Source organism: Abrus precatorius, unplaced genomic scaffold (assembly GCF_003935025.1).
Source record: "Abrus precatorius isolate BTA unplaced genomic scaffold, Abrus_2018 Scaffold9, whole genome shotgun sequence".
NCBI classification, from domain to species: domain Eukaryota; kingdom Viridiplantae; phylum Streptophyta; class Magnoliopsida; order Fabales; family Fabaceae; genus Abrus; species Abrus precatorius.
Window position 1 is genome coordinate 17,357,501 of NW_020874439.1, and position 16,040 is coordinate 17,373,540.

Consider the following 16,040-nt stretch of genomic DNA (forward strand, 5'->3'; position numbering starts at 1 on the left):
ATAGCCTAGACTAACAAAAATAAAGCTACAGATTTCCAAATCTTCAACCCGAACCACTCCTCGCTTAGACCCTCCAGTATAGGAAGTGGGTGCGTCACTTGTTACACGTGCTCACGTACCACCGTACAGTCATTGTAGCACACACACCAACATAGACAGAATGTAAGAGTGAACTTACACAATAAACAACCATAGTCATAATATTAATATAGTTACAATTATATAATTAGCTTAATACATCAAAATGCTTAGCAAAACAATACAATAATGCAGCCCATCTAATGTAAATGCAACAGTTCAGTTCCAACTGGTTTCACAGCTCAAATATTCTAGGAAGGAACCTACAATTTTTTGGTATGGGAGCGATACATCCCAGTATCTGGATCCAGGCACAACACAACGTAGCTCATCATTTTTCTTATTATTACATGTCTACCCACCTAAACATGTAAATTGGTTTTAGAATGGTGAAAATCATTTTCATTTGTGCATGATACAACACAACCACAATTTTAAAGCCATTTAAGGTAAGCTCCCCTTACTTGGAATTAGGTTTTCTTAGATCGTACTCTTCGTGAGTCCTAAAGAGAGATACAACACCCAAAGAACTCAGATCTCCTTACTATTACAAAATAAAAAACTCTTGAGAAGAGAAATAGAAAAAAAAAGGAGTGAAGATGGAGAACGGAGCTCCGGAAACTCACTTAGATCTGGATGAAATAGATGTTCATTCTTAGATCGAGAAAAAGTTTGGTTTAGAGAAGCTTTTCTCCAAGGAGAGAAGGTGAGAGAACAAAGAGAAAATGAAAGGGAAAAGCTGTTTAGTGAGAAATGAATGCTTTTTGTGCTAAGGTTCCTTAAATACCCTCCACATGTGTGCGCTCTCGCTTGGGAGAGACCATCCTCACCTGAGAAAGAAAATCAGACAGTGGCACCTACCTCAATTTTCTATTGTTCTCTCACATGAGCGAGAAGCATTATCGCTTGGGCAAGCAGCATCTTGCCTGAGCGAGAATGGGTCCAGAGAGTTCTCCATTTTTTTTGGCAACTCCTCGCCTGAGCAAGCTCATCTCGCTTGAATGAGGTCACTTCTCGCCTGGGCAAGAGGATAGTTGGAGCAGTCTTGTCCTATCTCGCTTGAGTGAGATCGCTCTAGAATGCCCAATTCAGCACAACTCAATCTGGCTTGAGCCAAAAATTTTGCACCAGAATTCCTATTTCCCATAGAAACTCTGCTTTAAAATCGAAAAACTCTGCTACATTCCTTACGTTAATATGTAACATCCAATATTTTTAAGTATTAATTAAAGAATTATTTGATACTAAGTATGATTGGAATAAATTTAGATGGAGTTTAAATTTTATTTTTTTTAAAAAAGTGAACAGTAAGGTGTGTGAATAGTAAATCTGACATGAACAGTAAATTTGGCGTGAATAGTAAAGTCGGCATGAACAATACCCAAAATTGTTTTTGGAATTTTGCCTATAAATAGGGGGCCTTGCATGAAATTTTTGTTCTTTACACTTCTCAAAGGTTCTAGAGAGACCCAAGGCCATATACTACTATTTTTTCTCATTCTAAACCTTTTTAAACTTAGATTTCTCTTTAGATATGAGATTGTACGTTCATTCTAAGCAATTTGAAGTAAATTTTTCTAAGTTTGAATCTAGATTTACCATTTATTTCTCTTCATCTCAAATTTCTTATAGGTATCTTATGATTTTTAGGATAAATTTTGATTTTAGAGCAAAATCTTTGGTTAAATATTTGAGAAATCCTTATCTTATAGTAAGGGGGCTCTACTTTACATTTTGTTATGTATATTACTTGTATTCTTATAGATCTAGTTATATATATGATTATATGTAGAATAATCCTTGTTTTGTGAAAAAAATCGGTGAATAGTGAGAATAATTAGTTGTTTATGTGATTTTATAATGAATATATAAAGATATATGTGGATGTTATTATGTTCAAATAGTGCAAGATAAGGTATATTGAGGATGATTGATATGATTTTGTGATTTTGTTATATGAAATGTATAAAAAGATGGATGCTTCATATTTGAATATAATGTGGTTCATATAAAAAAAATGATGTGTATTGTGAACATAAACAACATTTCATACATTTCAATTTAACTTGACACCGGTGCACTTGTAGCACCAATCATTTCATCACAGATTTTCACTATGGATGGTCGCCGGTTACCCCCGCCTCACGGATACCATGTGGGCAGTCACGGGTCGCTCAGCAAAGGTAGTGGTCAGAAGTCTAGTCAGGAAGAGAGTGTGTGGCCCGTGGTGAACCCGTTCCACAGTCGGTGTCACCACCACTCTCTCCTCTCCAAGGTATTTCTACCGTCCTTATCTTGCACACTCTCAGTGTATTGCTAAACCATTCACAGCACATTATAACGGCGCTACACGCCCCATTCACATACATTTCATTCATACACGCAATATTCATCCTTGCACATGACACACAACTTATATTCAATTCACATTACACGGCACATAGCTCACATTTTATTCTCAATATACGGCACATAGCCTTCATTTATTCACAATATCATTAATTCAGCAATCAATGGCATTCCATCACACACAATCACCCCACGGGGCCTAACTATTTCAGCACACATCACATTGCACACCAATTTCCATCCAACACACAATTTCTACTCCCTATCTCAGCCATATTGCATTAATTAACAAAACACACAAGAATTACAACACATTGAGACAGGGTAAAGTCTCCCCTTACCTTGGATTGAAGATCCACACTCGAACTCAACCTCGGACATGCTCCCCACACAGATCTCGGCCTAAACACATGGAGAAACTCCATGAAAATCCCAGAAATCACCAAAAATAGAGAAAGGGGAGGAAAAACAAAAACCCTAACTGTTTAAAACTCACCTCCAAGCGCTCCCCACACGGATTCAACCTTTAATATAGCTTCCGAACGACTTTAGAGGCAATTTAATAGGTGGAAAAGTGTTTTGGGTCGAGAGAATCAAAGGAATTTTGAGAAATGAATTCCCAAACCCTAAACCCCCTTTTTAAAACCCCTCTAGTCGCGACACTCTCGCTACAGCTAACAATTCTTCTAAAAATAAATTTTCATCCCAAAAAATTCACAAATCAAGGAAGAGATGAGGGTATTGCTTCCTTACCCGGTGCTCCAATTTGCACGTTGCATTACAGGTGACCGGATCCCAAATGATTTTCACTAGTTAAAGTTAACTCATAGACCACTGGTCCCTACGGTACGCGTGCACAGCGCATGTACAGTACGCGTGCACAGTGTTTCTAGCGTGAATAGTGTCTTGAACATTGTTTCCGGCGTGAACAGTGTTTCCGGCGTGAACAGTGTTTCTGGCGATAAACAGTAATTCCAACGGTGAACAGTAAATTTCAAAAATTTTCTATAAAAAAGGGGCTTCACACGAAATTTTCATTCCTTTACTCATATCCAAGGTTCTCAAAGGTTCCAAGGTCATATACCACCATTTTCTCTCATATTAAACCCTCCTAAACTTAGATTTCTCACCAGATCTGAGATTCTACGTCTATTTTGAGGGATTTGAAGTATGTTTCTTTAAGTTTAAAGCTAGATTTACCGTTCGTTTCTCTTCTTCGATGAATCTTGCATAAAACAAGTAATATTCGGTAGATCTAGTGTGAATCATCGTTCTGAGGTAAGGGGAGTTTACTTTAACCCATGAACTACGTTTTGACCAGTTTAATATGCTATTTCAAGATGTTTTGATATGATTTTGTTAGATCTATTGAATAAAAGCTATTTTCTAAGCTGTAACTGCTGTTAATTGATTTAAATGCTAAGATTTTGGCTGATCTATTATAAACTTGCCTTAGTTGAGCTGTTAAAATAATTTTGGCGGTGTGCATCATGCTGAGATATGTTTTGCATTATTATAGAGCCAAGTTACATGTTTAGGTGGCTAGACGTGTAACGGTAAGTTCATGTTGAGCTGTTGTGCTGTGCTGTCTGGATCCAGATACCGGAATGGGTCGCTCCCGGATCAGCTTGGTTCCTTCTGGATTACTTAGGCTGTGAAACCAATTGAAAACTGTTTTCATGTTGTGCATTAGATGGGCTGGAAATGCATGGGACTATTATTGTGAGAAATATTTTACTCTACATTATAATTTTATTTTATTTTTGTAAGCTCACCCTTGCATTTCTTTCTATGTCATTGTGTGCGTGTATACTGTGATGATCGTACGGTGGTACGTGAGCAGATGTAGCAGGTGTTGCATCTACTTCACAGGCTGAGGGGCCAGTGAAGAAATGTTAGAAGCTGGAGTCAAGTAATATTGCATCAAAGTCCTTTTTCCTTATATTTTGAGACCTCATGTAGAGGGAGCTACGTAGTATAATTTTGGATATTTTGAATATTATGAACTAAATGTAATATTATGTTGTTTTATTGGATATTGGTTGTAAGAAACTTTGTTTTATTTTGAATGAGAAGTGAATTTTATACTTATATTCTCTATTATTTATTTATCTTAAATAAGTATGTAATGTAGAAACAATGTTCTCGGTTCCTTATAAAAAGGGGTCGTGACAACCGCTCTCCAAATTTAACTTAGAGCGATTCCATAGCAACCGCTCTCTAATATATACTTCTGAGAGTGGTTCATTTGGAACTGCTCTCTAATATGTACTTCTAGGAGCGGTTCATCTGGAACCACTTTTGCAATTGTATTTTGGAGAGTGGTTGTTAAATAACCACTCTCAGAAGTTCTATACTTTAGAAAGCAGTACACACATGGAACCGCTTTTATAACTTTACAGAACGATTGATACATAGAATCACGCTGAAAGGTGTAGATTAGAGAACGATTATTTCTTAGTCGCTCTCAGATGTTGTATTGTTAAATTAAATCCTAAGCCCTAATCTGGTTATCCCTGTCCCCGCGCCAAGTATGTACTTCAAATTTGTTTGTGTTCAGTGTTTTCTGAGAAATTTTTGCAGAAAACAAGCACCGTTGACATCGCATTCACAATCTTAAGGTATATTCATAATCGTTTCTTTTTTTTTTTTTTGGCTATGTTTGGACATTCGCACTCTCTCATTATATCTGTTCACTGAAACACACTTGTATTATTGACGTTGAATAGTTACAAACGTCCCTCCTCCATACTTGGCTTCAGGTGAACTATGACATATTAGTGGAACTTCTTTCATTCCAGGTTAGTGTTGTTGTCTTTGTATGAACTAATTATATTCAAATGTTTACCATTGCTCCATGACAGAGAGCATGAAATTAGTTTCTATTTTGTAAAAGTTGATTTGAAAAGGTTGAACCTTAGGTTAGTTAACCTCTGAAATATTGTTGGAATGATTTTTTAGGATATGTTGAACATGATATTAGGACATTGGTTAACTGTAATGCAAGATATTAATGTGAAAATGCATTTGATTGTTGTGGAAATTGATTTTCTGAATTGAAGTCTCATGTTCTGTTGTATTTTTATTGTTGTTCCAATATAAATAGAAAGCAAGGAACATGTTATTATGTTGTTCTAGGAATTGAATTAAGTTTATGTATTGAACAAGATAATGTTGTTTGTTTTTCCCCCGTTATGTATATTTGCTCTGTGTATGAATGAAATTGATGTTTTGTCTTATAAAATGTTTGAACGCATGATTATTGTTAGTGATTAAACTTTGTAGGGTATGATTTGAAATTTAAAATTGAGTGAAACCCTAGTTTCCCGTTTGAGATTGAGAATAATGATTATCAATCATTATTTTCAATCTCAAATTGTTCAAGTTGGACAGTTTGTGAACAAACTTATTCATTTATTGGTTAGCATTTGCTTCTCATAATGTTGTATTTAATACTTAACAAAATTTGAGTTTGGAGTATTTCTCATTGTCTCTTGGTGCATGCTTGGCTGAGGTAAATAATCTCATATTCAAGTTGTGTACTAGGAAACTAATGCGAAATGATGCCCAAATTTTGTTAAGTAAAAAATATAACATTTAAATAGCAATTGTTAATTATGGTATGAAAAAGTTTGTTCTCAAATGAGATAGGAGCTTACCATGTGAGAGTTAATAACACATTCACATTTGTAATTATCATAATCGTAGTTGAAGCAAATATGGATCAAAGTTGGATGGTAGCTGGTCGTTTAAGTGAAGAATACAAAGATAGAGTCAAAAAGTTTTTTAGATTTGCGATTAAGCATACAACTGATGTCAACCTTATTCCCTGTCCTTGTTGGTGTTTGTTGAATATGTTACAAGTAAATGCAGAAGAATTAGAAGAACATCTAATTTGCAATTGGATACATGAGAAATATACTTGTTGGACAAAGCACGGTGACATACATGGTGGAAGTACATCAACTAACATGGAATCGAGTGTCAATTACTTAGGGACATTTAGAACAAATGAGAGTGATTATGTTGAACAAATTCCAAATATTGTTGAAGAAGATCTTAGAGATTGTCCAAAGATGTTTGGGAGGCTGGAAGATGATGCATAAACACCATTGTATAATGGATGCACAAAGTTCACAAGATTGAGTTTTGTTTTAAAGCTTTATAACTTAAAATTCTTGAATGGATGGACTGATAAGAGCTTCATAGACTTGCTAAGTTTATTATATGAGATGCTACCAGAGGATAATGTGCTACCAAATAGAACATATGATGTTATATAGGTACTTGTTTCCATTGGATTGACCCATGAAAAGATACATGCTTGTCCTAATGACTGCATGTTGTTTCGAAATGAGTATGCATCACTAAGTCAATGTCCAAAGTATAATGTATCATGATACTTAAAGAAAGAATCAATACTTGCGAAGGTCGTGTGGTATTTTTCAGTAATACCCAGATTAAGACGTCTATTTCGCAGTGCAGAAAATGCAAAGCAGATGACTTGGCATGCTGAAGGCAGAATTAGAGATGGAAAGCTTAGGCATCCAGCAAATTCTCTGCAGTAGAAAAAATTTGATGACGAATATGAAGAATTTGCAAATGAAACAAGTAATATAAGTTTTGCATTAGCAATCGATAGAATGAATCTCCATGGCATGCAAAGTAGCACCCATAGTACATGGCCAGTGATTTTAATAATGTATAACTAACCTCTGTGGCTTTGCATGAAGCAGAAATATAAGCAAAAATATATGATGCTTTCTTTGTTAATCTCTAGTCGTAAACAACCTGAAAATGACATTGATGTATACATGTCTCCTTTAATTGAAGATTTGAAGTTATTGTGAGATAATGGCATAGAAGTATATGACGGATTTAGAGATGAATATTTCGTAGTCAAGGCAATGTTGTATGGAACAATTAATGATTTTCTTGCATATGGAAATCTTTCTTGTCCAATATGTGAGAAAAAAATAGATTATATAAGACTAGAGCACTATCATAAGAATATTTTCATGAGGCATCATAGGTGGTTGGCACGAAATCATCCTTTCAGAAAAATGAAAAAAGCTTTTAATGGAAGTTGTGAAGAACGACGATGTCCTTATTTGAAAAGTGGAGAAGAAATCTTTGATGAGGTTAAGCATATAAGAACAACCTTCGAAAAACCTTTTGCCAAACAAATTCCAACTGCAGCTTGGAAAAAGATGTAAATTTTTTTTCAATTACCCTACTAGAAATCTTTATATGTAAAACACTTAGTTAATGTTATGCATATTGAAAAAAATGTTTGTGAAAGTGTGTTTGGTACATTATTGACCATCGTGGAAAAAAATAAAAAAGTGTATGTATTACTAAATTTGAAACAAAGAAATCTATCACTACGCTGAGGCGAAAAAGAAAAAGGGTCGATGAATTACCAAACTAAAGTCCATTAGCAAATCAAGGAAGTTAGGACAAAAGTTACAAGTAATTTGAAACCATCAATTAATATTACTAATCTTTGTTGATCTTTTATGCTAATATTAGTAACACTTATATATCTCATCACTTATATTTGCATATAAATCGGCTAGAATGCAAAAGGGCAACCAATTGATCCTAACAGATCAAAATTTGCACATTTCATTGGATTTGTTACTAGGAGTACAATGTCAATCAATTATTCGAATTGGACTAATGTCCCTAGTAATCTTAAAGAACACATTTGGTAGCAAGTAGAGGTACACATTATTACTTTCAATAATTTTATATTGGTTTAGGATTTTGTGGTATCTGATATGTTTTTTGTTTCCATTGTAACAAACTTTTGAGGTAGAATCTATCCACAAAGATATTGTTCTTTCATTAGCAGGACGAGATCTTCGTGCATTCTGCACACGGATGAGGAAACATATCTTCGACAAAGATGGAAATCGTGTCCCCCATCCTCTAGACAAGTATCAAGGATTCATCACAGTCACTGATAACTGGATGGACTTTGTCAACTAAAGCTGCACAAAAAATTTTAAAGTAATTTGTCTCACATTATTACTTCAATTATCATTTCATTTACAGTTGGTTATTGATTTGGTACGTTTCTGAATGCTTAATTTCAGAAAGAAAGTGAGGCTAATATAGTAAGGGCAAAAGGAATGTCGTACAGATACAGGTGATCAACTAAGGAATATGCTCAGTTAGAGCAAGATTTGGTATGTAATTTTGTGTCATATGTAACCTCGTAACGAATTTTTTACTCTTATGTTTTCTTTAACGAGGGCATTTAATCTTAATTTTTGTGTAGATTGCTACATCTGGGTCTAATTTGACTTCAGTATCTCAATATGTCCTGTGGAAAGCTGCTAGGGTAAACAAACAAGGTGACATTGATGACGAAGGAGTTCAAAAAATGGTTCATGAATTTGTAAGTGGTTAGGCCTAATGTGTTAGTATATTTGTCATACATGAAGTTTCCTTTAATGACCTTTGAGTTTATGTTATGTTTATTGTAAAAAATCCTTTCATAGGTCACTCCAAACACTGAGTCTGAATCAACAGCTCGAAATAACATACTCTCTCAAGCACTTGGTGTAAGAGAGCATTCAGGTCGTGTGAAGGTTGTAGGTTTTGGGGTGACCCAAAAATCTGCATTTGGGCCAGCACCATCATATCCACATCCATTATCTACTAAGTGGCAAAACATGAAGCATTGGGTAGCGCATTTGACCAATGTAGTGACACAGTTGACAGGGGGCCAAGGACTGCCCCCATTCATGTCAAGTCAGATGCCGTTCAACCCTACTGCCTCCCCACTACCATGTATGCCACCCCCTTTCAATATTATTGTTCCTCAAATGCAACCAATGGTGTACATTGGTCCCAAAACACTTGGAGATACACCTTCTACTAGCCATAAAGGTAGCTGCACACCAATTGCATCCGTTGAGATTCCAGAAGTATTTATGCTCCACTAAATCATTATTTACCTTTTACTGTTTATCACTTTTGATTTAATTAGAAAAGAATATAACAAACTTATTTTTTTAGGGTTATCATGACTGTTTGCTATACTTGAACAACCCTTTTTGCTTGGTTGCAAGAGGGAGAGTATATCATACAGTGGTTGGGGACTCTTTGCATAATATGACTCTTCCTCTAGAGTATGGTAAGGTTTCACTAGAGGTAGTGCAACAACATGAGGAGGACTCTGCATTGCCTGTCCCAAATGAACAAGCAAACCTAATTTGCCTAAGAGATCCATTGGTACTTATGTTGCTTGGTCAATGTCCCTAATCACTTTAAGACCTAAGGTATGTATGCAAGCTTCTTTATAGTTTGGAAGACTAGATGTTACAATTAATACATATATATTTTAGGTTGCTCCTTCATCAAGTAAGAGGTTAAGGAAAGAGACAAGCTACTCAAAAGAGTCCATTGCTGGTCCATCCAATTAAGGTAGCAGTGCTTCTGTATCATCAAATATTCTTTAGTTGGCAAAAGCCCAAGGAGCTATATGCTTGGATATGATGAAGCTTTTTGTGAGAAGTGATCAAACCATTGATACAACTACAATTCATCTGACAACTGAGCACTAGGGTAAAGAGTTTTATGACACTGTGGGAAAAAAAAACATTTTAGAGGTCATACGTCGACATTGGTTGAGTGTCTCTAGCATTAACCTTTACATATGGTAAATTACTTTACAAATTATGTAATTCTTTAACAATTTATAACTTTTTGTACATTTCATTGTATAATGCATTTCAATTTTGCTTTTGCAATACAAGATATTTGTGTGAAGCTTACTTGCATAGGACAACAATGGCAAATAGATTCTCATTTATATCTCCATATGAAATGGACAACAGCTCAATCTGAATCCACATCAACATATGCTGAAATGTTGAAGGGTCACATGGGTGAAGATCACTTGATTTTTGCACTTTATAATGTTGGATAAGTCAATCTGATTGCGACTCTGCTTTATGTTTTATAATTTAGGATATAACTTTTAATTTTTGTAATCTTAAACATATATTTATACTCTTGGTAGGCAACATTGGGTCTTAATTGCCATCAATACCTCTTATGAGACTATGTATTATATAGATCCTCTATGCAAGCAGCTGAAGATCATAACACATATGCAGAACCTATTTAATAAGTTAGCATTCATTTATGTCAAACAACTATGATTAACGTTAAGTGGTTTAAAAGTATCTAAGTTCTTTCATGCACCACTTTTAGTGCTCTTGTCACATATCAAGCAGAGAAGGTAGTGCAGTCCTCTAGGACAAAGATGCATCAAACAAGTTGGGTCAGATAACACTATATCATACAATATGTTTTTAATTTTCAGGTAAATATTAATTACACTGTATATCTCTCTTAGTTAATATTGGTTTATTTGTTTTTATCTTCCACATAGTATCCAAAGCAAACAAATAATGATGACTGTGAATATTATGTGTGTCTATTCATTGGGGATGCTTTGCACCATGGACAAACTGTAATCCTAATTAATATAAGACCCTTACATATGCTAACTGTCTGCCATATGCTTATTATTTAACTTAATTAATTAAGCTTTGTGTTTTATTATTTTTTATTCAATACTTTCCCAACAAAATTCATCAAGTGCAAAAAGAGTAGTGTGCATATCTCTACCATAGATATTTAAAAGAGATATTAAGCATAATAGATTTGTAGTATTTTTTTTACAATACTTAGACAATTTTCTTTCAAGGCATTAGGCAAAAAGTATAAATATGATATTATTTTCCTCTTGTCAATGTAAACTTTGATTGTAATCTGTACATGTGAATTGTAATTGAATAATGTAATGTGCAATTGCTTTGAAATTCTGGTATATCAGGCTTTGTTTGTAATTTATATTCTGATTGAATTGGTTCTGAATACTGTATGCTTTATCAGGTATGCTAAAAATTAAAATTATGGTAATTTTATTAAAAAAATTAAAAAAATTTCTTTAACTTTGGAGAGCGGTTCACATAGTTGCAAAGTTAACTTGCTGTTCACCAAATAACTGCTCTTAGAACTACATTTAAGAGAGCAGTTACGAGTGAACCGTTCTCAAAATTGGACTTTGCAGAGCAGTTACGAAAGAACCACTCTTATAAGTTCAAGATTAGATAGCAGTTAGTTGTGAACCGCTCTATTTGATTCACCTTTTAAGAGCGGTTTGCTCATAACCGCTCTCCAAAGTGCTATATGTATAGAGAGTGGTTATGCAGTTAATCGTTCTCTTTAGTGCGCTTCTGAGAGCGGTTATGCGCGTAACTGTTCTACAAAATATACATTAGAGAGCGGTTAAATAACCGTTTTTCAAAATTTAAAATATTGCATAACGTAAGATTTATAGCGTTTATAACCACTTTCTATGTTCAACTGAAACCGCTCTAACATTTCATTTCTGGCGTAGTGATTGTAAAAAATATTTTTATTCCCATTCGTAGAAAAACTAAAAAAAAAAAAAAGTATATTTTGTTGTTACATCTTTTGACACTCTCAAAAGTTTAATTCTATTTTTTATATCTCATTCAAAAGGTTTTTTTTTAACATTTTAATCTTAACTATCTTTTAATAATATTCTCGTCCTCTCTTTTATATCTTTCAAAAAACGTTTTTCTCTAATAATTGTATAACTTTAGTTTTTTCATTACACTTAAAAATATGTAAAAACATGAATTAAAATCTATTAAATTTAACTATTTTAAAACTTCGTTTATCTCAAATTTATCTTTTTCAATAAATAAATATTAAAATTTAGAAATAAAGTAGAAGTATTCTACAATTTAAGGTAATTATTTTTTAATGAACGCTATAGATTGCTAAATATTTTTTCTGTATAATTAAACTCCTGAACTCAATCTTGATAATGCAATTTTTTTTTTTAAGTTTTTCATGTTTTAAAAAAAATAGTGGGGCTTCCTTTATACCTCGATCAGTTTCCTTTATTTGATGTGCCATTTTTTCTTTTCACTGTGGGGCCCTAGTTGTGACATCATGTAATTTTGATTTATAATATCTTTACTTTGATCTTAATTAGAAAATAATTTATCCTGAATGTAATATTAACTTAATTAATATTTGATTATTATATTAAAGTTTTAAAATAATTTTTAAAACTCGTATATATGATATACATGATTATAATATATATATATATATATATATATATATATATTAACAGATTTTAAAAGTAAGTCATATATAACGTATAAAACTTATAATATTTTTGAAAAAAAATTTAAATGTCACATTAAATCCGTAATTTTGAAGGATATTTACCTTATTTGTATAAAAAAGCCGATGGGTATCATTTTATTCAACAATGTCCTCTTTGGATTCCTAATTAATAGTAGGGCAAAAAAAAAAACATGTATTTGCTATGCACATCAACTTAGGTGGCAAACATGACCATGGTGGTTTTTATTCTATTTGCTTATGTGTGGTTTCACATAGTTTTATTCACTATGACTTTGACTTATTTAGATATTCTTTGTAGTCTAATTATAATTTAACTTTTTTACTAGATTTATTAAGTGAAATTATATAGGTTATTCTAATATTAAGTTATAATATAAAATAAATATTTTAAATTTAATATCATAAATAGGGATTAGTATCTTTTAATATTATCTAAATATAAAAAATGTCACTACACCATATAATATAATATATTTATATGATAATACTCGAGAGATCATGATCTATAGATATCAATAGACATAAATACCATTTTTATTACATAAAAAAAATTCTCATCTATGTTACTATGTGTAATTAACATAATTTAATATTTAATTATTATCTATACAAAAATTACAATAAATTTAATCACTCTTTGTATTATATAATTAAAAAGATTAAGATCTTGTTGAAATGTATTCACTTTGTTAGATTTAATCATGTTTTTAAAAAAATCAATCAATATACTAATTGGCTTACTAAAGTTGAAACTAATTGTGAGATGTCTTTTTATTGCTTTAATCAAGCCTCCTCTTCCTTATATTCTTTTTTAAATCTAGATGCTTTTAGTTTATAATATCCTAAATGCGTTTCTTAGGCCTTTACTGTTTTTAAAATTTTTTTTATCTTCGTTTATTAGAAAAAAAAATTACAATAACTTCAAAATTAAAAAAAAATAAAATAATTTCATATTTATTTTATAGTATATATTCTTATACTTAACATACTCAGTTTTTATTATTAAAAAATTATAATATTTTTTTTTAAATTTATTTATTTGCACATACAATGCATGGATCTAAATTTAAATTTTTATATTTTAACTTGTTTTATATTTTTAAATTCAATTATTTATTTTTAATCTTTATCATTTTTTAATTATTCAATACAATCCCCTCCTCAAAATTTTTTTACATCAATAAAAATTATAAAATTATAAGTAAACTAATATATAAAAATAAAAATATAATTAAACTTAATGCTTTTAAATAGTTTATGAAACGCACTCTATTTTTTATTTCGTTTGGCATAACAATTTCTTTATAATAATAATAATAATAATTTGAGAGCATGTAGTTAATCCTCCCCCGAAATAAACAAGAGGGAAAATTTAACTTTTAGATTATGGTTGGAAAGGTTTGCCACTCAGTTCCCTGTTCCGCTCCACAACATTTTATATAATTGTTTCTCTTCTCCACCCTCGAGTCAACGACTTCATTTCATTTCCCGATTTCTAGATCTGCGAGGACAGTTCGTGTTCAGATTAATATCTGACTCGTGTGTGAATTTCACTACGATGAAGCATTTCATTCCCGATGTGGATTTGAGCATTCTGGATGCCTTCGACTACAACGACGACAGGAAGATCTCACAAGAAGAGTTTGTTGACGGATTCACGAAATGGTTGAACCATTTCAAAGGAACGGTATGGGTGTATGACGTGTTCTTGAGTTTTCGAGGAGAGGACACACGTGCTTCCTTCACTTCACATCTCTATGCCGCTCTTCAACAAGCAGGAATCACTGTTTTCAAGGACGATGAGTCGCTTCCGAGGGGAGATCACATTTCAGAGTCGCTACTGCGAGCAATTGAACGGTCTCAAGTTTCTACTATTGTTTTTTCGAGAAATTATGGAGGTTCAAGATGGTGTTTGCAAGAGTTAGAGAAAATAATGAAGAGTCAGAGAACTAGGCAACAGGTAATTCTGCCTGTGTTCTATGACGTTGATCCTTCTGAAGTGCGTCATCAAACCGGTGAGTTTGGAAAGGCATTTGAAAATCTTTTGAACAGAATTTCAATAGAGGAAGATGAGGTGCTGAGTTGGAGGATGGCGCTTCGCGAAGCTGCTGATATTTCAGGGATTGTAGTCCTAAATTCCAGGTACTTTAATTCTTAAATTGCTTTGAAATTCTTCATTCGTTTTTTTTAATCTGACCTTTTTTTTTTTACGTAAACTTTGAGAGAATCCATGTTATGAAACAACAAAGAACAACGATGTAGTGTTTGGATAAAGTAATTCTAAATTACTAGAGTATATATATTTGAATAGTAGAGAAAAGTATTTTCATAATACTCCATAATTTGAGCTAGATAGGTTGTGAACTAACAAATTGACATTCTTTGCACAGTAACCTCTGGAGGTGGTGTATTTACTCGCCAACACTAAGACACCCTTTAGCTAGTTTAGATTTTTTTTAACACCTTAGAGAGTGGATAACTTAGTAGGATTCTACATTTGATAACTCAACAATTTAACTCAACTTACGGAGAGTACTAATATTTAGAAAATCAAAGTTTCAATAAGATCAAGGTTAAGTTTAGCAAGGTGATAGTTTGACGGTCTTGGATAACAACATGCAAAATCTTCTTTTACTATTATAATACAAATTCTTCTTTAGATATGATCATTGGAGACATCCTTTGAGTACTTTTTCTATTGCAGAAAATGTCACGACCCTTTTTTGTAAAGAATCATTGATATCCTGCATTATTATTCCTAATTCATTTAATTATGTTTGAGATAATACATACATAAGTAAAAGAATATAATTTTTTCAAAACTTGAACTTTAACATCCAGACTAACAAAGTATCAAAGCCCTAAATTCTTATATAATAAATTTTTTTTACATAAATTTATATATTTACAATAGTTATTCAACGAGGAGTTCAAAATAAAATTTTTTGAATAATAATTATATTCTTTGAAAAGTTGTAGCCAAACAGTTTAGACCTATTACTAAAACTTACACTGACAAAAATAATTAACGCTACAATTTTTCAAAAAATGCCAACTCCATTGTCTCTTAACCAGACCTTCCAGCTTGAGAAGTAGATGCATTACCTGCCCATTCTGCTTACGTACTACTCTATAATCATTGCAGCACACATACCAACACAACAAAAATGCAAGAGTGAACTTATATAATTAACAATCTTAATTGTAGAGTATGAATATATAAAATGATTTGAACAACTCATATAGTTCATAACATTCAGCATAACAGTTTCAATCAATTGATGCAATGTGTTCAACCCATTCCCAACCCATCTAATGCAAATGCAGCGATTTTCAGTTCTATTTGATTTCATAGCCTAAGTAATCTAGATGAATTATTTTCTGGTCTGGGAGTGATCCAT

The 16,040-nt window shown here is 32.6% G+C and overlaps 1 protein-coding gene across 1 annotated transcript in view; it reads left to right on the plus strand.

Moving 5' to 3' along the window:
• The window catches only part of LOC113850911, a 105,847-nt gene that overhangs the window by 78,390 nt on the left and 11,417 nt on the right, over positions 1-16,040 (plus strand). Inside the window, exon 12 of the mRNA XM_027481429.1 lies at positions 14,322-14,781. Coding sequence (XP_027337230.1) covers positions 14,322-14,781 — 460 coding nt within the window. The remainder of the gene's footprint in view (positions 1-14,321; positions 14,782-16,040) is intronic.